This window comes from Microtus oregoni, unplaced genomic scaffold (assembly GCF_018167655.1).
Source record: "Microtus oregoni isolate MIOR12 unplaced genomic scaffold, Mior012 000008F_ref0000371, whole genome shotgun sequence".
Taxonomy (NCBI): domain Eukaryota; kingdom Metazoa; phylum Chordata; class Mammalia; order Rodentia; family Cricetidae; genus Microtus; species Microtus oregoni.
Genome location: NW_024543067.1, coordinates 31,638,673 through 31,666,381, shown reverse-complemented (window position 1 = coordinate 31,666,381; position 27,709 = coordinate 31,638,673). Strand labels below are relative to the sequence as shown.

Below are 27,709 nucleotides of genomic sequence, written 5' to 3'. Positions count from 1 at the left end.
ATGTCGAGTGTTTTTAACCGTTTATCAAAGGCTGAGGCCCCGACCAATCTGCGGAGACCCGGGAGGAGGTTTGTGTGACGTCGTTGAGGGGCGGAGCCAAGGCGGCTCAGGGGGCGGGCGTTTGAAAGCTGCGCTTCGGAGCCGAACGTAGAAGTCCTGTTGTGTCTTTGAGAGCCAATTACTTAATCTCTCTCGCGTCTTTTCCTTCCCCGACCCCTTCCCAGACTCCTTCGCCGCGGTGCTGCGAGGACGGAAGGCGCCGGGGATTGGCCTGCGTCTCGCAGGCGTGAGAGCTGAGGAGAGCGCGCCAGCTGGCCCAACGGCTCCTGCCTCTGTAGACCCCGCAGCCTAGGGACTAGAGTTGTCACTTAAGTGGACATGAAGAACGCGCAAATAAGTACGGGGGCAGCCACGAGCTTTCCAAAGGTACCTCCCTGCGAAACCATTAGCCTTGGAGGCAGGCTTACAGTCGCACTGCTTGTTAAGATAAAGATGATAGATAGATAGATAGATAGATAGATAGATAGGCAGGGGTTATAGTCTCATTGCTTGTTAAGATAAAGATGATAGGTAGGTAGGTAGATAGATAAATAGGCAGGGCTTATAGTCGCAGTTTGGATAGATAGATAGATAGATAGATAGATAGATGATAGATAGGCAGGGGCTATAGTCGCATTGCTTGTTAAATATATATATTTATATTAATATATATTAATTAAAATATATTAATTATATATAATATATATATATATATATATATAGAGAGAGAGAGAGAGAGAGATATGCATTAATTGGTGTTCTGTAACGGGACATGCCATGAGCGTTGACGACAGTGAGCATTTAGAGAACAGTGGGCCTAACATCCAGGAGGAGCGTGGGATGGAATTAAGATGGCTTCCCAGCGTTGTCTTGGTGTCCCATCATTGAGATCTTGGGAGACGGTAGATGCTCAATAAATAAATTCGGATTCAGTTCTCCAGTTTGTCCCAAGTGGAAGGCTCTCCCAAAACTGGACATTTCGGTGCCCTCCAATCTTTCCTTTGGAACTTTTAAATAAAGAAATAGAATTGGACAAGACAGCCTCCCCCCTCCCCTGTGAAGCAGACGGTGAAAGGCTTCTTTTTTCTTAGAGAAGGCATATACCTCCCTCAGCCTCACATAGCCTAAGGACACTGCATCATATTAGCGGCTCAAACCCGAAGTCCAACATCCACTTCCTTGACTCTTTACATCCTGCCCACTTGTCATTCTTATCCAGTAGTGTGAAAATTATCCTGACGTTCATTTCCCTGTAGCCACACTCATTCAGGCCACTGTCATTTTCCTCTTGGATTGTAATTACCTTCAAGTGAACTTTCCTGTGGTTTTGCACAGAACGATCGTGTTTTGGGCACTTAGGATAAAACAGCCACTTATCTTTACTTGATGCTGAGGCTGCTTTGAGCAGGTCTATCTCCTGCCTACCTTCCTGGCTTCAGACAGTCATGGGTACACCATGTCCTAGATACACTCAACTGGACATTTCTGTTTCTCAGAGCAAGGTAGGGCCCCAGTGTTTATTTTGAGTTTTGAGGTAAGGTCTTGCTATGTAGGCCAAGCTGACTTTGAACCTAAATTCTATGTGTTCTGCACTGACTGTCCTGCCTTAGCCTCCTGAGTTCAGGTCTGCATCCTTGTGTTTGTTAAAATCTTGCACTGTGTTCTTCACCTCTGCCCCAAGACAGCTGTAATGCCATTTTTCCAGGTCTTAGCTGACCGCTGCTTTCTCAGCAGGGTTTCCTTTGGCATGCATACTGTGCCCCCATTCCTCCCATGCATAAATTTATAGCACCCAGTTCTGTACTTCCGCAATACTGAACACCAGCAGGTTTCCTGTTTGTTTCATTACCTATACACCTTCATCTTTTTGGTCTGAGCCACAATATTGAGACCAACTAACGACTCTTCTGGCTTCAACTCCAGTTCTGCCCACCCTAGCTGTGTACAGTTGGGCAAATTATTTTCCCTTTCATGCCCTCCATCCCTTGTCCAAAAGTAGGGGTCATTCTTTCTCTTGCTATGGTGATTACATAACTGTACAGTGCTTAGAACTATCTCAGCAAGCAGGCTGGCCAAATCAATATTGTCTGTTACCAATATTGTCTAACAGTATTAGAATCTAAATTTCAGAAAAGCAGGAACCCTGCTTATTCACTGGTGTCCTCAGCATATAGAACATGCGTGGTACATAGTAGGTGCTGAGTGAGTACTGGCTGAATGAATGGATGGCATGCATGTTATAAACTAGAGGAATGAAATTTCAATGACAAGATGGTGACAGTTTTTATATTCCATCTGCCTTTATCAACCTCTCAACAAGTCTATTTAAATTTTGATATTTTAATTAAACATTTGATGATTCCATTATAGTTTAGCACAAGAAAAATTAGTTCACAAAATTAAAAGCATTTGATTTAAATAGTCTGGAATTATTAGTAAGAAAGGTAAAACCAAAAAAATATTAACTTATAGGTCCTGATACTATGAAAATGATAGCATAAAGCTTTTAAATTCAAGAGTGAAAACACTTAGGAAAAAGAAATGAAGTTGGAAAGATGTCTGCATGAGCCAGGGTTCTCCAGAGGAACAGCGCTAACAGAGTGAACATAGATGAAAAGGGAGTTTGCTAGATTGACTTAGTGATGCAGTATAGGTATCCACACTGAGTAGCCGTACAGTCCACAAGGCTACATGCAGTCTCAGAAACAGTCCCACTCTGGTTCTGAATGCCTGAAGCATTCCTTGAGAGCCACTGGTCTTCAGTCCACATTGGAAGACTGAAGAAACTGAATTCTGATGTCACAAGCGATGGTAGCAACAGGGGAGCTTAACTGGACAACAGCCTAGAACAGGGAGATAACTGGACAACAGCTTAGAACAGGGAGATAACTGGACAACAACCCGAGAACAGGGAGATAACTGGACAACAGCCTAGAACAGGGAGATAACTGGATACCATGATGGAAGACAAGCAGGCAAAACCTAAGACTTTTCCTTTGGGCCTTCTTTTGTCTGACTACCACTAGAAGATTCCATCCTACTTCAAATAATATGATCAAGAAAGTCCCTTAGAGGTGGCCCTGCCAGCTTATCTCACATTTATCATAAACTTACTAAGCTCTTTCTGTCTGCTCTAGTTTATAGTGTAGCCCAGATTAGCTTAGTAACCTCACGGCAGTTCTCCGCCTCAGCCTCCTCTGTGCTTTTATTTGAAATTGATTACCACAGAAAAGTAATCCCCCCCCCCCCCATTCTGCCTACAATCATCTTATCCCCTGCTTGCTCACTTTGTTCCTTGGCAATATTTTTCACATTCCCTTCTCCGTCTACATCCTCTTTCTTTAGAGTAGAAGATGCCATGGATGTGCAGTTCATGTGTGTGTGTCTGAAGGTAGGAGGTTCATGTCGGTGTCTTCCTCTATTGCGCTTCACCTTTGCTTTTGAAATAGCCTCTCACTAACCTCACACTGTTGGATTGGTTGGATTGACTAGCCAGAAGCCCTGGAGATCCTCCTGTCTTTGCCTTTCCATCCCTGGGCTGACAGGTATTTTCTGCCACACCTAGCTTTTGTTGGGAATCAAAACTCAGGTCTTCATACTTGTACAACAAGCACTTTACCAACAGAACCATCTTCCAGGTCCTCTAACAGAAGATCTTTGAATTTGGAAAGATAGGATTCTCTCTAGAAAGATTACTTGCTTGACTTATCTAACAGGTTACTTTCTCGTGTGTCACTAGAGATGAGGTTATCCTCTCTAGTTCCTGGAACTCAGTCCTGTTCCCAAACCTTAGAGACACATGTCCCATCTCATGTCTTATAGATCACACCAGGTTTATATGCACCTTCATTTTTAATAGAGCAAGGGTAGTGCTTTAGTGTGCTAATATGTTCTATGCAATACTTATGATTGCAAAATTAACTTTTCATGGAGGAGACAATATATGAATTCCAGCTTCAAAGGTTACAGAAAACGGTCTCCAAAGGGATAAAAGAAACCTCAGAAGGACATTTCAGAGTGTATAGTACCTGCTGTTTAGTAGCACAGTTTGATGAAGGCAGAACATTACATGGCTTTAGAATAAATTCAAAAATCACTTTGATCTTTAAGATTAAATTTAAGCTGGATATGGTGACCCATACCTGTGATCCCAGTGATCTGAGACTGAGTCAAGAACCCTGTCTAAACATATTTTTGTCATGAGCTAGGTCTGGATAACACATGTGTTTTAATTTCAGCACCTTGGAAGCAGAGGCTGAAGGATCTTGGAATTTGAGGTCAGTCTGGTCTACATAGTTAGTTGCAGGAGAGACAGGACTACATAAGTAAGTTATTAGGAGATGTGAATGAAGTCAGTAACTGAATGTCAGATTAGAAAGTAAGTTTTGTAAAGTCTTTAACATATACTTAGCTCCACTATGACTGATACACATAATGTGAAAAAGAAATACAAACAACTGAATAAAAACTGCAGAAGAGATTTAGTCACTATAGAAAGTAAAGCTGGAGAGGTGATTCTGGGGTTAAGAGCAGTTACTGCTCTTGTAGAGTACCCAAGTTCAGTTCTCAGCATCAGTGTCTGGCAGGGCACTCCAGCTCCAGGGCTTCCATCACCTTTTTCTGGCTTCAGTAGGCATACACACACACATACACACGCATACTCACACATAGATGTACAAAATTAAAAACATAATAAGATCTTTTTTTAAAAGAAACACAAAATACTCAGTTTTCAATGATAACATTACAATATTGTGTTCTCAGCAATTTATTAAAAAATATTTGAATGAGATTGAGAAGAAAAAGGACACACAGACAGTAGAGGGACATTGGCTTCCCAATACCCTCCCTGGAAAAGCCAAAATATTCCTACAGTGGGCTCCAAAGTTCCTTGCTTATGCCTTTCTGGCTTGCATACCTTCTTGCTTAGTCACAGTTACTTCTGCTATAGGGCCTTTTCTTAGTGTCCATGAAGGGTCTTTCTCACTCAAGTGAGACCAGCCAGCTATGACATCCCAGTTAAGATGGTAGCTGTTCTTTTTTTCATCTAATGTCCTGCACTCTTGTCTCCCATAGTCTGCTCTTCTTTTCTTTTTACAGAGCATGTGTGTGGTTTTGTATTGTTAAAATCACTGCTGCTCCATCTCCATGCAGAACATGTAGAATGTAAGTTCCATAAGGTCATGCTCAGTGGTCTAGACCAGCCATTTAAAACAAGGACTTTATCGTTTGCCCAGTGAGAGTTTTCCAAATGAAGTGAGTGAACAGATGAATGAATAAAGCTTACCAGGAAGAAATCCTGTCTGGTGTAAGAGTTGTTTGTTTCATATGTGTCTGTCTTTTTGTGGCATCTGTGACATGAACAATTGGACAGTCTACTAGTGCACTAATCCCTAGAAAAAGGCCACTTCTCATCTGTTACCCAAGTCTTGATTTCAGGACTTACACGACCCAGAGAAAACAATTCCTTTCAGGAGATAGTCTCTTAATGTAAACTCATGTGATGGTCAGTCTCCTCTATATATACCATCAAAATTCTAGTTAGTCCCCTCCAATCCAGTTATAATTGTTATCAAATGCCTCTCCATTTCGACTAGTTGAATCATTCCCCTACATCTAATAAACCCATCATCTATGAACCTGATAGCTCAAAAAAGGTGAAATTTTTTTGTAAGAAAGAAAATTCATGCACGTGACCACCTCCTTATGTGTAAGCCAAGGATTAGGGTTTTGGTCTCCATGTTTGTTCAGCAAACAGTCTTACCGAATCAGCTCTCCAGCCTCCAAATATATTTACTAAATGCCCATGAATGAATTTCTAAGTGAAAGTCAATCTTGTCAGCTTTGAACTTATGTAGATTTAAATGTTTATATAAACAAATCTTTTTGTTTTTCTTTTGCCCTTCCACTTAATGTATGTGGTGTGTAGCTGTTTGGAATTTGACTGTAAAAATGTACTCTATAAATCTAACAGTTATGTTTCTGTTACAGTGATCTTTACAAATAAAAGTACTACAGCTATTGTTGCAAATGTGCAGAGGAGTAGAGTGCATTTCCTATGAACCACATCCGCAGGGGGAGAGCTCTCCTTGGGGAATCTCATCATGCCTGATACTGTACAATATCTCAGTTTCATCAGACCTGGCAGTGCGGTAGTGACCTGTCATTGACATCTTGACCGTGTTTCCTTGATGTCTAATTCATGTTTATTATCTACTTTGACTTCTTTGTGAGGGATTCTTCTATTGAATTGTCTTTTCCTTACAGATTTCTGAGTTCTTAACACTTGAGGTAGTAACTGCTGCTTCTTAAACTGTACATATAACTTCAGACATCTCATTTGGAAATATTTGATACTGACTTTTATAGATGGAAATCTTCCATTTGGGGGAGTTCAATCAATCTTTTTTTTTTTTTTGGTAAGTGCATGCTATATTTTAGTTGAGAATGATTTTTCTTTGAAATCATATTGATACTCTTTGTGGGTATCTTCTAAAGGCTTCATAGATCTTTCTTAGACAGCCAGGCATTCATTTTGTCTGTAATGTAATAGTGGTATCTTGACATCTAGTTGAACAATTCTTGTTACCTCTTCCTCTCTTCCAAGATCTCTTTGCCCTTTGTATATTCAGGGGCCAAATGTCAAGTTCTATACACTTGAGGTTTTAACTGGAATAACATTGCATTTGCAAATTTAAAAAGTGGTGTTTATAATGAGTCAGTCTTTAGATTTAGGCACAAAGTATATCTTCTCATTTCTTTAGATCATCTTTGTTTTCTAAAGCATGTCAGTATACTGCTTTTCTGTGTATATTCATATTACTGCTTCAGAAATCTCACAAGCTCTTGCTGGCTTTAGGTGTCATTAATAACTAATGTTATTGTCAATGATATCATTCTTAAACTTGGATCATTTGTAACTGGTATATGTAAATATAGTTGATTTTTGCATATATCTATTTGAAATTTAGAGAACTTGCCAAATTCTTCTATTAATTCAAGTGGTTTACTCTGAATATTTTTACACACATACCATCTGTCAATATGATAATGTGTTTCTTCTTTTTCAGTCTCTTTCCATTCTGCCTTCTCTTTTCCCTTGCCTTGTGTTGGTTAGAACTTCCAGGACAATGTTGAATAAAGATTGTGATCTCAGGTGTCCCTGTTTTTTTCTTGATCTGCAAGATAAGACTTTTACTACTTTTATGTGTAATTTTGCTGAAGGTTTGTAATGATGTATTTTATGGGATTTTCTTAATATTTGAGATTGCTGAAAAATAATACATTAAAAATTATATATTACACCTGATTTTTATTATGACATTTTATATTTGTATATAATGTATTTTGATCATATTCATATGTCTTTCCCTCCTACTGATCCCACTTCCTCTTCCCAACTAATCCCTTTTCTACTTTTACATCTACTTATTTCCCTATTTTTGTGATTCAGTGAGTTCCCTTAGGGTTGCTTACAGGAGCACGGGCATCTTTCTGGTGGCTGTTCTTCCCTCACCCTGGAAGTCATTAATTACCACAGATCTGCAGAAAAGGGTGGGGTCCTGTTAGTCCTTCCTTCTTCTCTGGCAGGATGTTGACAAACCCAGTCTTGTGTAGGTCAAGCACAGGCAACCAGAGCTTTTGAGTTCAAGAGTGCAGAGGCCATGTTTCTGCCTGAAGATTATTCTCCAACACTGCCCTTCCTTAGGCATTTCTGTTCTCCCTGCCACTTCCACCGTGTTCTCTGAACCTTAAGGGGGTGATAGAGGTGTCCCACTTAGGGCTGAGTGTTGAACAGACATTTATTTTCAGCACTTTGACTAGTCACGAGTCTGCAGTTACCGCTGGATGCTTCAGAAAGAAGCTCCTCTGCTGAAAGCCTGACGGCGACACTATGAATGTAAACACCATGTTTAGAATGATGAGTTTTACTAAATACTTCTGCGTTTGAGATTTCTTTTTAATATGTTACTATGTGTTCAACAGATTTATTTTAGGTTTTACCTAATCATTTATTTATGGACTAAGCCATCTGGACCACAGTGCACATAGTCTTAGGGTCAGTGAGTTCATACTTTATTTAGGATTTTCGTGTCAGTGTCCAAAAGGAATATTAACTGTTTTCCTTTCTCCTAATGTCCTCAGGATTTGTTTCATAATACAAATTAGGAAGCATACTTTCTGTTCTCTGGAAAAATTTGCCCAAGATTGGAATTGCGTTTTTTAAATGGTTGGTAAAATTCCCCAGTAGAGCTATCTTGAGTTTGGAAGTTTCTTTCTAAGAGTTTGGCTGATACTTCAATTTCTTTGATGGTTATGAATATAGTTAATTTTCTCTTGTGTCTGTTAATATTTTTCTAGCAATCTATCCCCTTAATTTGAAAAATGTGTTAGTGTAAAATTGTCCATACTCTTGTTTTATTTTGTCTCCTCTTTGTTTTACTTTCACGTCTCTCACAGCGCTGACCTCCATCTTACTAGAGCTAGTGATCTGTGTCTTTTACTTTTCTTCTTCATCATTCTCACTGGAGTTTTTTTTTAAGTATATTAAAATTCTCAAAAGCTTGTGTTTCTCTGTACTCTGTTATTTATTGGTTTTGTATTTCATCAATTCCTGGTATTATTTTTAGTTCTTTTAAATTTTTTTTGAAAATTTATTTCCAGATAGTTGCCTACGTAGTTCATCTAATTTTCTAGCCTCCTGCCTTAACTATTTAAGATTTTCAAATGTTCTTGAATATTACTTGTTAGCATACCACAGATTTGAAAGGTGGTATTTTTATTCTCATTTATGTAAAATGGATTTCCTCGTTTAACTTTTTCATTCTTTTTAAGGGTTAATTTAAAAATATTTTCAATTTTATGAATTTGGGAATTTCTAGTATTTTTGTCATTAACATCTGACACTTAATTATTTTGTACTTATAGAACATATTCTGAATATTTTTAATTTTTGCCACTTGTAAAAACTTGCAGCCATACTCTATTGTCATTTTTTAAAAGTATTTTTAGTACTTGATAAATGTATTTTGCAGTTTGGGAAAATACAGTTCTGTGTTTCTGTTGCTTTTTAACTTGATATATCAGTAAGATTTGGTTTATACTGTCATTTCTGGGTCCCTTTATATTTAAAAGGGTCTTAGATTAGGCGATAAATTATGGGATACAATAGTATTAAAGTCTAAAGCAACTCTTACTACAATCTGCAATGAGTATAGAATTTTTAATAAGTCAGGCAACACTTAACATTTTACTAAAGGATGTGTCTAGTTGTCAAGAATTTGGTTTGTGTCAAGTTCCAAACAAAGGAGAATAATAACTATGAGCAATAAAAATACGGTAATATATTATTTATTTATTTATTTTTATTTTTTTTGGGTTTTTCGAGACAGGGTTTCTCTGTGGTTTTGGAGCCTGTCCTGGAACTAGCTCTTGTAGACCAGGCTGGTCTCGAACTCACAGAGATCCGCCTGCCTCTGCCTCCCAAGTGCTGGGATTAAAGGCGTGTGCCACCACCGCCCGGCTAAAATACGGTAATATATATGAAATATTCTAGACTCAGTGAACAATCAAAACAGAACTAATAAAAATATTTAAGAAGGAAAGTAAAATCAAGAAATAATGAGAAAAGTTTCTATTACACACACACACACACACACACACACACACCAAATCCTAAGGCATCATAGAATATAAGGAAACAGATACATTATCTTCATGCTTAAAATATGATTGCTGTATGTCAAGATTGTGTAATAGGCAAGAATGCTCAGTTAACGAACATGAAGTCTGGCTGCAGTTTGTTTGGTTATTTTGGTGTAATCCTAGTTCACATGAATAGGAATTTACTCTGGAAAGAATGCTCAAGTGTAACTACGAATGGAGTCAAATTCTACAAAGGGGATGAGTATGGAAGGTGAGATAGTTGCATGCCAACTATCAGTGTCGAATGGTATAGAAGTTAAAACAGGGTAGTCACATAGGTATGTACAAATAAAGGAGTGGGTGGAAAATTTAGAAATGGTACCTATAAAAACAAAGCAAAAGAAAATATTACAACCAAAAATGCACATTTGTTCTCCCTAAACACAGTGTATTACTGTGGATGGGGGAAGGAGAAAGGAAAAGAAAGTGCCAGCACAAAAATGGACATGTAAACCAGTGGATCCAGGAAAGAAACAACAAAAACCTTTGACATAAATCCATACTGCTAAGCCCCCTGATTTTTTGACTAAAGTGCTGAACTAGTCATTGGAGAAAAGACAGTATCTTCAGCAAAGTGTTGGGAAAACTGGTTTCCACATGCAGAAGAGTGAAATAAACCCTTCTCTCGCATCATCCATAGAAATCAGCTGTAAGAGGATTTCAATGCAAAGACCCCAGAAACTAAGAAGACTAGAAAAAAATAAGTAATAATAGGTAATGAGTTTCTGAATAGGAAACAGTAGCTCAGGAAATAGAGGCAATTAGCAGCAAATGGGACTTGAGAAACTGAAAGGGTTCTCTACAGCAAAATTAGTGAACTGCATACAGAATGGGAGCAAATTTTTGCCAGAGCACACAACAGAAGTACTTGGTCATCTGGGAAATGCAAATTAAAGCCACTCAGATTCCATCTTACCCCTGTCATGCTAGCTATCAAGAAAATGACAGATACTGGCGAGCATTTGGAGAAAGAGGGGCCTCATTCACCATGATGGGAGGACAAACTGATACAGGTACTATGGAAATCAGCATGATTTTCCCTCAGAAACATAAAAATAGAGCTTCCACATGACAGCTAGTCCATCTCTAGACACCAAAAAGATGGAATATCCTACAAAAAAGATAATTGTTCATCTTGTTCATGGCTGCTAGATAAAGGAATTGCTAGGAAAACAAATCAGTCGACATGTTCATCAATAGATGAATTAAGAATAAGAATGCGGGACATATGCACAATGGGATTTCAACCATAAAGAAAAATGGAGTTAAGTAATCGGCAGGAAAATGGTGAGAACTGAAAAATAATAAGTGAAGTGTCCCGGGTTCAGAAAGGCAAACATTATATGTCCTCATTAGTGGATATTAGCTTCAGGTTTTTGATTTCTGTATATCTACATAGGAACCGAAGAACAGAGACATCAGAAAACTAGAAAGAAGCCCATGAGAGAAGCAACAATTTCTTACAGTGGAAAAGTGCTCTTTAATGAAATCTCAGTCATTTATGCTATATTTTAAACCTCAAAGTTACAATTAATTGTATTAGCATCTGACCATGTAGAGAGAATTTCAGATTCTGGATTGTCTTCTATTGGCTATTGCTGTCCAAATTTACTTCCAGCTGTATTTTCTCTTCTAATTGTCATTGGGAAAAATAAATATATAAAAAGGTACATTGTGGTCTCAAGAAGACAGATCTCTTAAACAAGACATAAAAGGGAGTAATTAATAATGGAAAAAATTTAATTGCATTTATTTTTTTTCAAAATATGTGTGGCTTATAATTTTAATGGAGTTTGTGGCTTAGAAGTAAGGTGTTTGCTACTGGACAACTGACTTAAAAAATCTGTCATAATTCACAGAAATGAAACTTGGGAAATATTAGTAAGTCAACAATAATAAGGTGAATCAATCAAATTGTCAACAATCCAAAAAGCTGCCTAGCAAGTGCACCTGGAGGAAAGGAGAAAGCAAAATGACCTGTTCTGTTGGTGACACTGACACAGGTGTGCAGAGATGTAGTGGAACACAGGTCCCAAAAAGCCCTTCCAGTCAGACTGCCAACAAAACTGTCAGGACAATTCAAGGAGAAAAACCAATAATCTTAAAAAAACAAAATGGTGCCAGAACAACTGGATATCCAAGTACAAAAGAATGAATTTTGATTCCTACACAAAAATCAATTTCAATTGAGACCATAGACTTTAAAAGACCAACCAAAACAACAAAACCTTAGTAGACAGTACAGCAGATGCTTCATAACCGCATACTGGGCAGTAATGAGTGCCTCAGACACAGCACCAACGGCAGGCTACAATACAGAACATTGGTAGATTGGACTTGATTAAATTGTCAGATTGTGCTGGTCATTGTAGCACATTCCTGTATTCCCAGCAGCTGGCAGACAGCCACATTGCCAGGCCCTGTCTCAAAACACCAACCCAAATGAAAATATCCAAACGTGTGCATTTTAAAAAACATCTCACAATAAAGAAGACCTCTTTCAATTCAGGAATAAAATAAAGCAAAAGGTTTGAACAGATATTTCTCCAAAAGCATGCAGAATGGTCAGGAAGCTTTTGATAAGATCCTCAGTAGGCACTATTGAGTTACTGTTAAAACAGTTTTTAACAGTGAATGTTAAAACCAGGATGATCACTCCTGGAATTTCTCTGAAAGAGAAGACAGTAACTCTTAGAGAAGCTGTCTGCACTCTTGGAGAGGCGGTCTGCATAATTGACATCCTCATAATTGGTGGAAGAAAAAATACCGTTTCTGGAAAACAGTGTAACAACTTTTCAAAATATTAAATAGAGCTGTTGATTGGTCCAACAATTTTAGGTATCAAGACAGAACTGTCCAAGAATGTTCATAACAGCATTGTTAGTAGCCTCAGAGTGAGAACAACCCAGATTTATGTCAAACGTGAATGGATAACTATCTGTACACTGCAAAATATTATTTGGTCATAAAAAGAAGCAAAATATTGGTATGTAATGTAACACAAATTCAAGAATTTGCTGTGTGGAAGAAGCCAGGCACAAAAGACCACATATTCTAGATTTTGCTTACATTAAGTATCAGGAGTAGGCAAATTGAGAAGAGTTGCTTTGTTGTGGGTGGGAATGGGCAATGATTGAAGATGGAAACACATACTTTTTGGGTGATAGACATGTCTTACAATTAATTTACAGGGGTTATTGTATAGCACTACATGTAAAAACACATCAGCTGCCCAGCATTGAAGTGTATGTTTAAATGTGTAAATTCTGTCTCAATATAAAAAAATGCCTGAAGCAAATGCAAAAGGTGAAGTTATCAATTCTTACAAGCTGGATTGTAGGATTTTGTAATAGATTATCTGATTTCTATTTGTTTCAGAAAAGGCTCCACAGTGTAGCCCTGCCTGTCCTGGAACTCACCACTTAGCCTGAGTTACCCTCAATATCATGGTCCTCTTGCCTCTTTTGGAATGTTGAGATTATAACCTCAACTACTACACGTGTGTGTGTGTGTGTGTGTGTGTGTGTGTGTATTTCCATTAAAAAAATCTGTGCATGATGGTGCATGCCTCTAAACCCAGCACTCAGGAGGTAGAGCCAGGTGGATCTCTGGGTTTGAAGCCAGCCTTGTGTACAGAGAAAATTCCAGGACAGCCAGGGCTACACAGAGAAATCCTGTCTCCAAAACAAAACAAGACAAACAAAAAGCCCCTCAGACACCACAAACTCTTGTGCTCCAGTTATGTGTAGCTGGGCATGATGGCACATGCTTTTATTCCTAACACTTGGGAGGCAGAAGCAGGTGGATCTTTTGAGTTTGAGACCAACCTCATCTACAGAGCAAGTTCCAGGACATCCAGAGAAACCCTGTCTTGAAAGAAAACAAAACAAAAACTCCAAACAAAAAACTCTTGAATAGCACAAATTCCTGGCCCCAGTTACTAATTTAAGAATGTTTAGCTAAGCATGGTGGTACACCTTTAACCCCAGTACTTGGGAGGCAGAGGTGTGTGGATTTCTGAGTTCTAGGTCAGCCAGGGCTATGTAAACAGACCCTGCCCTGTCTCAAAAAAAGTATAAATTTCAAGTCTTTTCATTAGACTCACCTTTAGATATCTCCAGTGTCCCCGTCTCTAAAGGAAATGACTAGGTTTTACTAGAGCACTCATAGCAAACACAGCAGTTACTTGGTGCCTGCTTCTTAAACTTGATACAGGGAAACCAGAGAAAAAATGCAGCGCAGAGAGCAAATGAAACCCAAAAGCAAACCAATCTCTCAAAGAGAAGAGAAAGCCTGCAGCAATTATCTACAGTGAGCATTCACGAACTGGAAAATGATAGGAGATTGGCTAATAACAAAAAAACAAGATGTTGAAAAGAGACAGGTAATAAAATTAGGGGCTCAGTCATGAGGTGTGGGGTCCAAATGATGGCTTAGGCGAAGATGAAAAGGAGAAACGGAGTGGGAGAGAGCACATGAAAGAAATGACAAGGCTTTTGTTTCACAGCAAAGCAGAACATAATAATTCCATAATTTGTGTAAGGCATGCCTAGAGCAGAAAATGACCAGAGGAACATTCTAAAAGTGAGCAGAGGATTGGAACAGAATTTATAAAAGGATTACCGGTTGGTTTTGTATTTTGAGAAGTCAATAAAATGCCTTCAGAATTCTGAAAGGAAAGCAAGAGCATAGAGCAAAGATATTTTTACATATCCAAACTCTAGCAAACAGGAGTGTTATTTATAGCTGCCCAATAACTTTAAAGTTCTTGTTTAATAGTTAAGAAACTTTTGACACGATCCCTGCCTGACTAGAGCTGAGTCTGGAATTCCATACACTGCATCTATTGCCGCAAAGATGGTAGACATTGACTTAGCAAGACCTTCTAGATGCATTTTGCCACATATCTTTGTGATAGATGGGGTAGGTTTGCAGAGGCAATGACGACATGAATTCTAGTGGAAAATGACTTTTGCTCAGCATCTTTGGTGCCTTTGGTAAGAGAAGAATTTATGAATACCCAGTACAGATTGTTGGGTATTCTTCCCGGATGCAGGTTTCAAACCTTTTCTGGAGATCCTTCATCTCTAATGAGTCTCTCAGGACGTGACTCCGTGGATGACCCCTGTTGAAGCAAGTGTGCACACAAAGAAGGAGCCTGAGGGATCTGCCAGTGGAGTGGTAATCCCTGGATGCAGAGGATGGAAGTGTCAGCTTCAAGCAAACATGGGCCTCCAGGAAGAGAGAAATTTGCTTCAGTAACAAGTTTTCTTTGTGCATTTTGATTTAAATTTCTAGAAATGAATCAGAATGAGTGTGTATAAAACAAAGAAAGGAGAAAATATTAAATTTTTATAAACAAGCAGTAGTGACGTCATTGTTCAATGCACAAATCAGCTGTGGCTAATTTTATGTGCTGAAGATTCAGTACTTTAACCTGAAAGTTTGATAGAGCTAAGAGGGGGAAGGAATAATCTATGTGAGTTGGGAAAATACATCACAAAGTAGATCTTAAAGCTTTTATTGTATGTGTTCATAATAACTAAAATTGAAAAGTTGAAAAGCACAAGAAAAGCAGAAGAAATAGCTAAACTACACAAGAAATTGGCTTCTGGGAACAGGAATGAAGGAAAGGATATGTATGGATGAGGGTTATCTCAGTTGGAGGCTGTAAAATTCACTGTAGTTTAAGGTAAAGGGAGATTGTGTTGTATAAGATTTGCAGACTCATTTGGGGAGTGTATCTAAAATTTATAATTCAAAGTAATTTCTTCATTGAGTGCTGTATCTTTGTAAGGAGGGATCTTTGTAGTTGGTACAACTGTTAGCACCTCAGTTCGCATGCCCCAGAAAGTAACTAAGATGAAGTTAGTAATACCATGCCCAGCTTATCATAGGTTACACTGAAGTCATAATGTGACGCTTACACTGCTGAATTTAAAGGCCAGTTCCTTGTCTTCAGGATTTATGTCACGATATAACCTCTACTGATTCTTCCTGCTATGTATATGTCTTTTACCCATACTTCCTGTACATTCTTGACTTGAATGGCAGCAGAAAAAGTGGCGTTCAGGGGCACAAGCATATGGGAAGAGCCAGCCACCTTTCCCCTTTCCCTTTCCTGGCAACTTATGAGGGATGGATCACCAAGGTTTATGGACAGAGACGCATACATCAGTGCATCTGGGTTGGGGAGCCATGAAGACAGGAATTTAAGTGCCATCATTTTTTTTTTATTATACCGAACCACCTCGAACTGACAATAACAGGATTTATATTTTGACAAATTTACAAAGGAACTAAAACATAAAACAGATAAGATAGCCAATAGTGACAACATGTGGACATTTGAAATGAGATGGAGAAATACATGCTGATTTGTAAAAAATCCTACGGAAGAGTCCTCACCTCAATTATCAGGAGAGTCAAGCAACACAGCTCTCTTTACAGGACCTGAGGGCATTACTATGCCATTGTAGAAGGCACCTCTAAAAATGAGACTTTTTCTCTGCGATCTAGGACATTGTCAGTCAGAGCAGAAGGCTACAGCTTATGTTCTACGCAGGAGAAAAGCTAGTTTCTGAACTGGAGTATGCAAAGTTAGGGGAATTTCTACAAGTCAGATAATGGAAGATGCTAGACCTGTTGCCTCCAGGAGAGAAGTTGGGAGACCCTTCATTGCTGAATATGGTCAGCCTAGAGGAAACAAGCAGGCAAGAACTGTTGGGAATGAGTCCACGTGCCCCCAAGTTTCCAGGCAGCTTTCCTGCCCTGGAACTAACCAAGGACTGCGAGGTGTTTGAGGACGACTTTTTTTTTTTCAGAATACTTTTTTTTTTTTTAAATCTTATTTTACATACCAATCCCAGTCCCCTCTCCCTCCAGTCCTCCTGCTTCACCCACATTCCCCCCACCCCACCCCCATCCACTCTTCAGAGAGAATGAGGCCTCCCACGGGGAGTCAACAAAGTCTGTCACATCACTTGAGGCAGGACCAAGGCCCTCCTCCCTATATCTCTAGACTGAGCAAGGTAGCCTTCCATAGGAAATAGGCACCAAAGAGCCAGATCATGCACAAGGGATAAATATTGGTTCCATTGCTAGTGGCCCCACAAACTACCCATGCCACATAACTGCCACCCACATTCAGAGGGGTTAGCTGTTTCTATGGGTATCCCCATCATGGTTTTTGCCCCTTTGCTCATATCGCTCCTCCCTCTGTAACGACTCCAGGAATTTGGCCAGTGCTTAGCTATGAATCTCTCCATCTGCTTCCATCTGCATCTGCTTGTTGAATGTTCTATAATGATAAGGTAGTTATCAATCTGATTGCAGGGAAAGGGCAGTTAAGGTGCCTTCTCCACTATTACTTAGATTCTCAGCTGGGTCATCCTTGTGGTTTCCTGGGAGTTTTCCTAGTGCCTGGTTTCTAGCTAACCCCACCATGGTTCTCTTTCAAGGTATTGCTTCCTTTGCTCTCCCTCTCTGTCATTTTCCCAACTTGATCTTCTAAAATCTAAATGTTCTCCTCCCACTGCCCTTCACCTCTCCCCACCTTCTACCCCCTTCCTCTCCCCCATACTGTCAATTTACTAAGGAGATCTTGTTTACTTTTCCTTGCAGTGGGGAAGCCATGTAGTCTCCCTTAGGGTTCTCTTTGTTACCTAACTTCTCTGGGGTTGTGAACTATAGGCTGGTTATTATTTGTTTTATGTCTAATATCCACTTATGAGTGAGTACATACCATGTTTTTCATTCTGTGTCTGGGTTACCTCACTCAGGATGCTTTTTTCTAGTTCTACCCATTTGCCTGCAAGTTTCAAGATGTCATTGGTTTTTTTTTTTTATTGCTGAGTAGTACTCCATTGTACCAATGTACCACATTTTCTTTATCCATTCTTTGGTTGAGGGGCATCTAGGTTGTTTCTAGGTTCCAGCTATTATGAATAATGCTGCTATGAACATAGTTGAGCAAATGTCTTTGTGGTATATGGATCTGCATCCTTTGTGTGAAGGCTTAAGAGTGGTATTGCTGGGTCTTGAGGTAGATTAACTCCCAGTTTTTTGAGAAACTGCCATACTGATTTCCAAAGTGGCTGTAAAAGTTTGCACTCCCGCCAGCAATGGAGGAGTGTTCCCCTTACTCTGCATCCTCTCCAGCGTACGCTATCATTAGTGTTTTTGATCTTAGCCATTCTGACTGGTGTAAGAGGGTATCTCAAAGTCATTTTGACTTGCATTTCCCTGATGGCTAAGGATGTTGAGCAGTTTCGTAAGTGCCTTTCGGCCATTAGAGATTCCTCTGTTGAGAAATCTCTTTTTAGATCTGTACCCCATTTTAAAAATTGGATTATTTGCTATCTGGATATCTAGTTTCTTGAGTTCTTTGTATATTTTGGAGATCAGCCTTGATAACGATTTAAATATGCATGTAAGAAACCAAAACCAAGATACAAGCACCCTCTTCAAAGAGACTGTATCAAGGAGCAAAACTCTATAAACCATTGATATTTTAGCGTTTTTAAGAGATAAACGTGTCTGCAAAGCAAGATCAATATGAAAAGGGAATTCACAGAAGCAATAAAAACCAAGACGACAGGAATGACCTATTGCAAATCAAAAGTTCAACAAAAGAAAACTATAAGAAGATAAGAAAAAAATCTCAGAAGATGCAGTATAGCAATTAAAGAAAACTAGAGAACTGGGAGAAATAAAAAGACATCCCAGGGCTCAGCCCACAGGCACTCCTGCGTCAATTAGCAGATATCCCAGGGCTCAGCCCACAGGCATTCCTGCGTCAGTTAGCTTTTCTTCCCAGAGGAGGAAAGCAGGCCAAGTCATCAGAGAAGAAACTCGAAAACTTCATTAAGATAACCTGGGTTGTCAGGCTAGTCAAGTTTAAGGACATTGGGAGAGAATCTCCTCTGGAGCAAAGGGGAGAGCCAGACTAAATGAAACCACTACAGCAGCACAGATGGCTCATCCATAAAGAACACAGAGTCAGCTATACCAGGACCCACAAAACAGTCTTAAGGATTAAGCCCCAGGAGAGAATTAGTATCACATAAAAAGAAAAAAATTAAGGCAATGCTTCCATGTGTTTACATGGGGCAGTATATACAATATAAAATATTAAATATACACTCATTATTTTAACTTCATTGGAATTAAAGAAATATAAGAAATATGCCAAATAGGCAGAACTGTTAATACATCTAACAAAGGCCGTAAAGTGAGCATGTTTAAGTTATATGTAAAATGTTCATATAAATAGGTCTGCTAGCACCACTGTTAGCAAAAAATGGACAAAAGAATGAGGTAATAAGATGAGATCCAAAGGTCAACATTAGTGAAAAGTTTTTATCTCCAGGGTGATCCAAGAAACATAAATTATAACTTGTTACATTTCACCAAGTAGTGAAAGACTTAAAAAATAAATTTGCAAAAAAAATTTGCAACATTGGGGAATAATCATTTCTTACAGAAAAGCTTTGGCACTATGTGCTAAAAATCTTAAAAATAATGCTACAAGGATGTCATTTCATTGACAAATATGTGCCCTGGGGAGCTTCAATATTTTACTGGATATGCTGTTTCAGGTACTTGGAACTGAGTTTAATATTTGCTTGTGATTGGTAATAATTGTGGATTGTGAATAAATAACTGTCCAGTGAGAGAAGAGATGAGTCATTCATTTCTACATAACGTTTTCAGCTATGGAATAAGTAGACGGTCAAGAAAGGTGATGCTGTCTAAAGAAACGGTGGCTACTATCTGAGGCATAGTACCAGCAATCCAGTAATCCCATTTAAAGCAATAGATGTGGGACAAGTAAAGAACATGAAAGACAAAGGTTTTCCTCCTACAATCAGTGCTATGACTGTAGCAGAACAGGTTATCAATACTTCATTTTCTATCTTCTCTCCTTTAAAACACCCATCCACCCACCCCCACCACAATGTAGGCACCATTGTTTTTTACTTAAGTTTATTTAGTGTGGAGGGTTCCAGGGAAGATTGCCATAGTGTGCATGTGTGGCGACTAGGGGACAACTTTGGGCTCTCCCCTTCACCAGGTGGGTCCTGGAGATGGAGCACAGGTCTGTGCAGCAGGTGCCTTGCCCTCTGAGCAATCTGGCTGACTGAAGGCATTGTTTCAAAAAATGTGGAGAAATGACTTTTTAATTTCCAGAAATCCTAAAGTTAAGATGTCAATTATGTTTTTAACACGGATGAAATAAAATACTTTCCTTCAGGTGTCAGAACCATCCAGTCTCTTTGGTGAAGACTGTAACCATGACTGCATGGACCAGATAGTTTGCTGTGACAGGTGTTCTCTACTGGTCCTGTGGGCTCTACTTCAGAGAAGCCAGAGGCCAGGTTCATTGTAAAGGGGACCATTTTAGATTTGGTACCGAAGGATTGCTGTAACTATCGTTGGCAGATTCTAGGCAATTCTTTCGTGAGCATAGACTAAACTTGCAAAAGCAGATTATTGCCTTGGGATATACAGAATTTTAAGACTATATACAGGGACACATTGCCTTACTCTTTCTAGAACCCTCATAAATGTAGTTTAGAAAACTCTACAAGCCTAGCTTAAAGCATATTCAATTCAAAATTCAGTTAGATATTGGTACTCGTGTTACTACCAAACATTTTAATTATATCTTAGAGAAAAGATCCTCAGTGTGGTATTTAAGTCTCCTTTCAAATTACCTCACCTTTTCAGACCATGTTTTCAGACTGATGAAATATTTGCCTATAAATTTAAAACTGATTGTGTGTATATGTATGTATATATATCAAAGTAATTTATAAAATCTTTGAATTGTGTGTGTGTGTGTGTGTGTGTGTGTGCGTGCATGTATGTCTGTTGAATGCCTGGGTGTGCACATGTGAGCGCACACATATGAGTGTGCACTTGTTCTTATGTGCCTATGTGGAAGGTCAGAAGTTCATCTCAGCTGTCTCTCCATCTTGTTTTTTGAGAGAGAGTCTCTCACTGACCCAGAGTTGGTTGTTTAGATTAGACTAGCCCTCCCACCACCTGCGTGTCTCTGCCCCTCCTCAGCTCTAGGGTTGTAGACAAAGCACCATGTCTGACTTGTGCATGGGTACAGAGGATCACGATTCTGTTTGCACAGCAAGGACTTTACCCATGGAACAATCTCTAGTCACATAGATGACTTTTAAGATGAAAACTTTGGAGTAAGATGGGAGATTGTCACATGATGCATGGAGTATGGGTAGTAGGTGGGAGATTGTCACATGATGCATGGGGGATGGGTAGTAGGTGAGAGATTGTCACATGATGCATGGGGGATGGGTAGTAGGTGAGAGATGGTCACATGATGCATGGGGGATGGGTAGTAGGTGGGAGATTGTCACATGATGCATGGAGTATGGGTAGTAGGTGGGAGATGGTCACATGATGCATGGAGTATGGGTAGTAGGTGGGAGATTGTCACATGATGCATGGGGGATGGGTAGTAGGTGGGAGATTGTCACATGATGCATGGAGTATGGGTAGTAGGTGGGAGATTGTCACATGATGCATGGAGTATGGGTAGTAGGTGGGAGATTGTCACATGATGCCTGGAGTATGGGTAGTAGGTGAGAGATTGTCACATGATGCATGGGGGATGGGTAGTAGGTGGGAGATTGTCACGTGATGCCTGCATGGAGTGTTGGTAGTAGTTAACCATCAAGTCTGGTTGAACTGACTTGGGGAGTGCTGTCAGCAGGAGAGCAAAGTAGGAGGCATCCCGAGCTTCCTTGTGGGGAGGGTAAGAGCACAAAAAAATTTCCTGAGGGTGAAGCTGGTCTCGGTCTCAAAGTAGACTCTGTTGATGCCTTTGACATCTGGAAAATGAGGTGAAATAGTCAGCGGTGATAGCACAGCCGTGTTACCTTTGGTGTAAATGAAGACATCCGCCAGAATGAGTCTCAGGGGAAGTGACTCACCTGTCCTCAGGGCCTCAGTGGAAGGAGGAGAAGCAAGGTGAGAGTGTGACTAGTAAGGGGCCTGTGGCAATGAGTTACACAAAAGGGACAGACAGACCAGCGCCAACCAATGCCAACAGCACGGCAGGAAGAAAGTTGAGAAGAATGAGAGTTGAGCTTTGAGAAAAGATTGCCCTTTTGTGGTGCGTGGTGGTTGAGTGTGTGTGTGGAGAGGGGTCAGAGGAGAGAAAGAAAATCCGAGGAGCAAAAGGAAATCCAGAGAAGAGGGATAGTGCCCGGAGGTCAAGGAGTAGGAGAAAGGAGAGGTAGTCCACAAAACGCCCACATGAATAAGGTGTAGCCCCTAGAGCGCCATCTGGTGGGGGAGGCCAAACTCTTGAATGCAAACTTTGAAGTTTTGACACATTGTAATATGGAGAAAGGTGAAAGGGAAATGACATTGCCCATGAAAGAGGCTGATGACTCGTACCTTAATAAAGAAAATGGTGATAGTGTTTGCTTAACTGATTGAAGTCCTGAGATGAACGGGAGTTAGAGAGGTAAGGAGTTGAGGTGCAGAGACCAGCTCAGGAAAGGAGTAGCCGCTTCTGGGAGGATAGCAGGAGAGACAGGCTGCAACCAAGAGGAAGGAGCAGGATGCTGTGGGCCAAGGGGCCTCGTTTAATTCTATCTCTAATAAAAGTATTCCAAGGGCCTACAATAAATTCCTAAGATCCGCGAGAAATATGACACACGGTGACGCTCCTAGTATACTGGGTGGAAGACAACAGGACGGGAAGGAACTTGAAACTGAGGACACGAGCTAATGGGTTTCTTAGCATCTCCACATCACAGTCTTCAGAAAGCAGGAATGCTGGCAGGGTCAGCTCCACAGAGCAGCTATGAGCTGGAAGGATATGAAACTTTTACAACAGCGGTCACAGCCGATTTAGGTCAAGGTGATAATTCCTAAAGAGAGCTGCAGGAGAGGAGAAGAGTATTCCGTTGAGAAAGAAGGAAGATGGGGTTAGGAAGGGGTAGAAGAGAAGAGTGAAGAAGGGTTTGGGGGGTGAGAGTGGGAGAGGAAAGAAACAGTAACAACGCAAAGTAAAAACTAGGGGAGACCTCAAGACAGATACAAAACAATGTGGTTAGTTTAGAAACCATTTTCAGAATCTCATGTTCTGCACCTCTCCTTTCCCAGGACTGTGGCAGAAATGCTTGACCTGATGGGGAATAGCCCGAGAATGAGATAGTGTCTCCTTCTCCTGGACTGCCTCCGTGTTCTCACTTTCTTCTTATATAGAAGAGATGAAGTGATCTATCATGTGCTTCGACTTCCATCTGGACACCAACACTCTCTGACCCTCTCTCTGCTATACAACCACGGAGAAACTCTGGCCTGACTGAGCTCCACCACTTGCTTTTCTCAGACATTTGGACAGCTCTTACTCGTAGCTCTGCATCCTGCATTGGTCTGTGGAAAACCAGGTGTACAAAACATCTTCGTGACCATCAAATCAAACAATGTTAGTTAAGGAAACTCATAACCCGTATTTACTTTTTTCTTTTCTTTTCCTTTTTCTTTTCTTTTCTTTCTTTCTTTTTTTTTTTTCAAGGCAGGGTTTCTCTGTAGCTTTGGAGCCTGTCCTGGGACTAGTTCTTGTAGACCAAGCTGGTTTTGAACTCACAGAGCTCCACCTGCCTCTGCTTCCCGAGTGCTGGGATGAAAGACATGCGCCACCACTGTCCAGCTTACCTTTTTCTTAACAAGCTCTTCAAATTCGAATTCCCTAGATTTTCATTTTAATTGTTTGATTCATTTTAATCACTCTTTTCCTTCTAACCCAATTATCCCCATTTCCTTGGCTTTGGTGTTTATTTCCTGAACCATTTTAGTGAGTGGAGAGACATTTGTAAGATCTCCAAGCTGGGGGCCTGGAGAGATGGCTCAGCGGTTAAGAGCATTGCCTGCTCTTCCAAAGGTCCTGAGTTCAATTCCCGGCAACCACATGGTGGCTCACAACCATCTGTAATGAGGTCTGGTGCCCTCTTCTGGCCTGCATACATGCAGACAGAATATTGTATACATAATAAGTAAATAAATAAATATTTTTTTTAAAAAACGATCTCCAAGCTGGAGAACTGGTCACAATGAGCTAGCTATTCTGGTAGGCGGTAGGCAGCATGTGGGGTCAGAGCAGATTGGCAGCTGCAGATCCCACCTTAAGCTCTCACCCGCAACCATCTCTATTTCTCACTCTGCGGACTATGCAGACTGACTTTGAACATAAATTTCTTTGTTTCATCCCAATCTTACATGGATGGATCATGTAATAGGCATCCTTTTCGATTAGAAAATCCTGAAATCAGCTTTAGAACATTGGTTCCATATAAAGCACTCATCTTCCTGCTTGGTGACTTCTGTTGTACAGACTTCTAACAGGGTCCTCTCCAAAGTCAGTGGGAGTTTGCTGTTTGCAGAGAGTGCTCATCAGAAACAGTATTACCAGCACTCACTGTCTAGGCATGAGCATTTTCTGCAACTGTATGATTGGATCATACATAGCACACGCCCATGTTCAGTTCTAGAAACACTGTCACAGAGATGTGTAGACTGACTGCATCATTTCCCTGGGTGGGGACGAGAATCGCCCACGATCTGCTTCCCAGCCACACCTTCATCAGCACTGTACTGGCAGAGCGCAAAGGGCCAGCTTCTGAATGGCTGGGAAATTGAGTGCTTCCTTTCAGTTTCCCGGGGCCTTTACTAAACATCTCAAACTTTATTCCTGCAGAGTTTGTTTTACTCACTTCCCCGAGGACAACATTCTGCTGCACCAGCAATCCCGTAGACAACAAGAGGAACACGGCAGAGGTTGCGACCCCTCAGAGGGTGGAGTGAGCTGACGCCGCCTGGAGCGCCGGCTCTTAGTGTGTCAGCACGCCTAAGGCAGGCTGCTCCTGGCACAGTCTCAGAAGCCAAGTGGAGTTTTGCTGCAGCTTACCCACAGTAATTCATTGTTTAAAAGAATCTTGCCCCCTCAATCCTGTGTGTATATTAGAGTTTGCTGTTCAAATTGAAGCTATGAAGTCTAAGTCCAGTTGTGCTCAGAATCCGAGCTGCAGCATAATGATATTTCGTCCCAGCAAAGAAGAGTTTAATGATTTTGACAAATACATCGCTTACATGGAATCCCAGGGGGCACACCGAGCTGGACTGGCCAAAGTCATTCCGCCCAAAGAATGGAAAGCCCGGCAGTCCTATGAGGACGTCAGTGACATGGTAATAGGCACTCCCCTGCAGCAAGTGGTGTCTGGCCGCGCAGGTGTCTTCACTCAATATCACAAGAAGAAGAAAGCCATGACAGTGAGACAGTACCGTGACCTGGCCAACAGCAAAAAATACCGGACCCCGCTACACCTGAATTTTGAAGATTTGGAGAGAAAATACTGGAAGAATCGCCTCTACGAGTCACCAATTTACGGTGCAGATGTCAGCGGCTCCCTGTTTGATGGGAAAACTCAAAACTGGAACGTGGGACACCTGGGAACAATTCAGGACCTGTTAGAACAAGAATGCGGCATTGTGATTGAGGGCGTCAACACGCCCTACCTGTACTTTGGCATGTGGAAGACCTCCTTCGCGTGGCATACGGAGGACATGGACCTGTACAGCATCAACTACCTGCACTTTGGGCAGCCCAAGACGTGGTATGCGGTGCCCCCCGAGCATGGCCGGCGCCTGGAGCACCTGGCCAGACAGCTGTTCCCGGGCAGCTCCCAGGGCTGCCAGGCCTTCATGAGGCACAAGGTGGCACTCATCTCCCCCACTGTGCTCAAGGAGAATGGCATCCCGTTTGCACGCATGACCCAGGAGGCTGGGGAGTTCATGGTCACCTTTCCCTATGGCTACCACGCTGGCTTCAATCACGGCTTCAACTGCGCAGAGGCCATCAATTTCGCCACCCCGAGGTGGATCGACTATGGGAAGGTGGCGACTCAGTGCAGCTGTGGGGAGGCCAGGGTGAGCTTCTCCATGGATGTCTTTGTGCGGATCCTGCAGCCTGAGCGATATGAGCTGTGGAAACGTGGCCAAGATCAGGCAGTTGTGGACCATACAGAGACTGGTTCTGCCAGTCAGGAGCTCACCAACAGGCGGGTGACCAAAGCACCAAGAAAACCTCAGGGACAGAGGCACCTCCAGCTTCACCAGGTCTCACACTCTCTTCTGCCTAGAGCCACTGGCAGTAAGATTGCTTGCATCTACAGGCAACCGTCAGATGCCGCAGTTGGTGAGGTCCAGAAGCCTGATCGAGCCCCTGTCCCACCACCTACCCTGGGTCCATCTTCTTCTCGTCACTACAAGTCAACTGGAAGATGTGGTCTTGGTCGACGCCATTGTGAACTAGGAGTGCAGGAGTCCACCAATGAGGCTCCAGTCAAGAGGCGCCAGCCAGCAGGCAGAGCAGACACAGAGCTTCTGACATAGTCTAAGAACTGAGTTTTGATAGCCTGACCTGTACCTGTGAGGTCAGCCACACTGCATCCTGTGACAGCTTCTGAAGGTGCATTGATCTCTGACCCCTAAACGGATGTCCTGCCTTACAGCTTACTGCCCCGCACTCAGGAAGCTGTCTAAGACCAACGCCTCAGAGTTCTGATAGAGTTGGTAGGACAGTGGCCACGCTGGAAAGAGCTGCTTGAGCACCTTCCTCTTTCCAGAACGTGGCAAGCCTCTGGATACTGGTAACTCCCCCGCTTCCAGTGAGGTTTCATTGGCCAGTCACTTCCTGTTTCTGAGAGCTAAGTGCAGCTCAGGCTGCTCAACACTGACCTCCCGTCCTCTGGGCCAAGTGTAGAGGAAGCTGAAAATTCAAGTTTCTCTCCCTCTCTTCCATTTCTTGAAAATGTCATTTTACCACTAGATTAGTAGTCTCTCTCTCTCTCTCTCTCTCTCTCTCTCTCTCTCTCTCTCTCTCTCTCTCACACACACACACACACACACACACACACACACACGTGCGCGTCCACACACACCTGCCATTTGAGAGTCACAGATGACTTCTCAAAGTTGGTGTATAAAGAATGTATCTTACCCAGTGTTCACAAATAAAGGCAAAGCAGCCAAATTGTTGAATTAGACTTGATTTTTAACATTGTAGTTTCAGGCAGTGGGATCTTTGGGATGAGGACACTTTTTCTGTTTCCAGACAGCCATAATCATGTCTAGTCTGGAAGAATAAGTCATTCTGCAGCTCACATGTTCTGTGTGTTTCTCACATAGCACACTTCCCATTTGCACCCAAGCCTATCCACATATTCATATACTCGTGTGTTCAGTGTGTGTTGTATGTTTGGAAGTGTGTGAGCCAGGGTGAAAGTGTGGATGTCAGAAGATAGTTGTTGGTGTTGGTTCTCCCCATGTCCCATGTGGGTCTTAGGGATTCCACTCAGTTGAAAAAATCTTGGTGGCAAGCATCCTTGTCCACTTAACCATCTCATTGGTCCAGTGCCATCTCATTTCATTGTGAGGCAAATTCACGTGGATGTCATGAGACACCACCATGTGCTCTGCTTCTTTCTCCTAGGCCTGAGCACAAATGAGCTTCGCTCTATTCCCAGAAGAACAATCTCCAAGCCAGTGTTTTTCAGAGGGGTCACATATCAGATATTTACAATCTCAATCATAACAGTAGCATTCATTACAGTTATGAAGTAGCAAAGAAAATGGTTTTATGGCTGGGGTCCCCACAACCTGGGGAAGTGTACTACAGGGTCATGGCATGAGGAAGGTTGAAACCACGGGTCCAAGGTCCATGTCGGGCTCTAGCCCTCGCTGGTTCTGCAGATAGAAAAAGGTGCTCTCACCCTGTCCTCTACAGTTGGGCCTCAGAAGGCTCTTGGTGCTGTGCAGCCTTCCAGGGTGATGTGGTCCAGGTTTGTCCTCATTCACATGTCTGATATGAACATCTGTGGAAGTCAACAAGATGGACCAGCAGGTAAGAGCAGCTGCTCAC

General features: G+C 41.4%; 1 protein-coding gene across 4 annotated transcripts; it reads left to right on the top strand.

Moving 5' to 3' along the window:
* The first annotated feature begins 52 nt into the window (after window positions 1–52).
* LOC121451793 (lysine-specific demethylase 4D-like) lies at window positions 53–26,777 on the top strand. 4 transcript variants are annotated; one of them, XM_041657555.1, is made up of 3 exons: window positions 53–68; window positions 225–426; window positions 24,488–26,777. In XM_041657555.1, exon 3 carries the CDS (start codon window positions 24,778–24,780, stop codon window positions 26,179–26,181), a length of 1,404 nt encoding a protein of 467 aa, XP_041513489.1. In that variant the 5' UTR covers window positions 53–68; window positions 225–426; window positions 24,488–24,777; the 3' UTR covers window positions 26,182–26,777. The 4 variants fall into 4 exon arrangements, 2 of the variants coding, with proteins under 2 accessions (XP_041513489.1, XP_041513488.1); XR_005974754.1 differs by lacking the exons at window positions 53–68; window positions 24,488–26,777 and adding an exon at window positions 14,801–14,936 and having other exon boundaries at window positions 168–426; XM_041657554.1 differs by lacking the exon at window positions 53–68 and having other exon boundaries at window positions 168–426.
* The last annotated feature ends 932 nt before the right edge of the window (window positions 26,778–27,709 follow it).

Excerpts from the sequence above, each read along its gene's own strand:
- LOC121451793 (XM_041657555.1), top strand. The coding sequence starts at position 24,778 with ATGAAGTCTAAGTCCAGTTGTGCTCAGAATCCGAGCTGCAGCATAATG.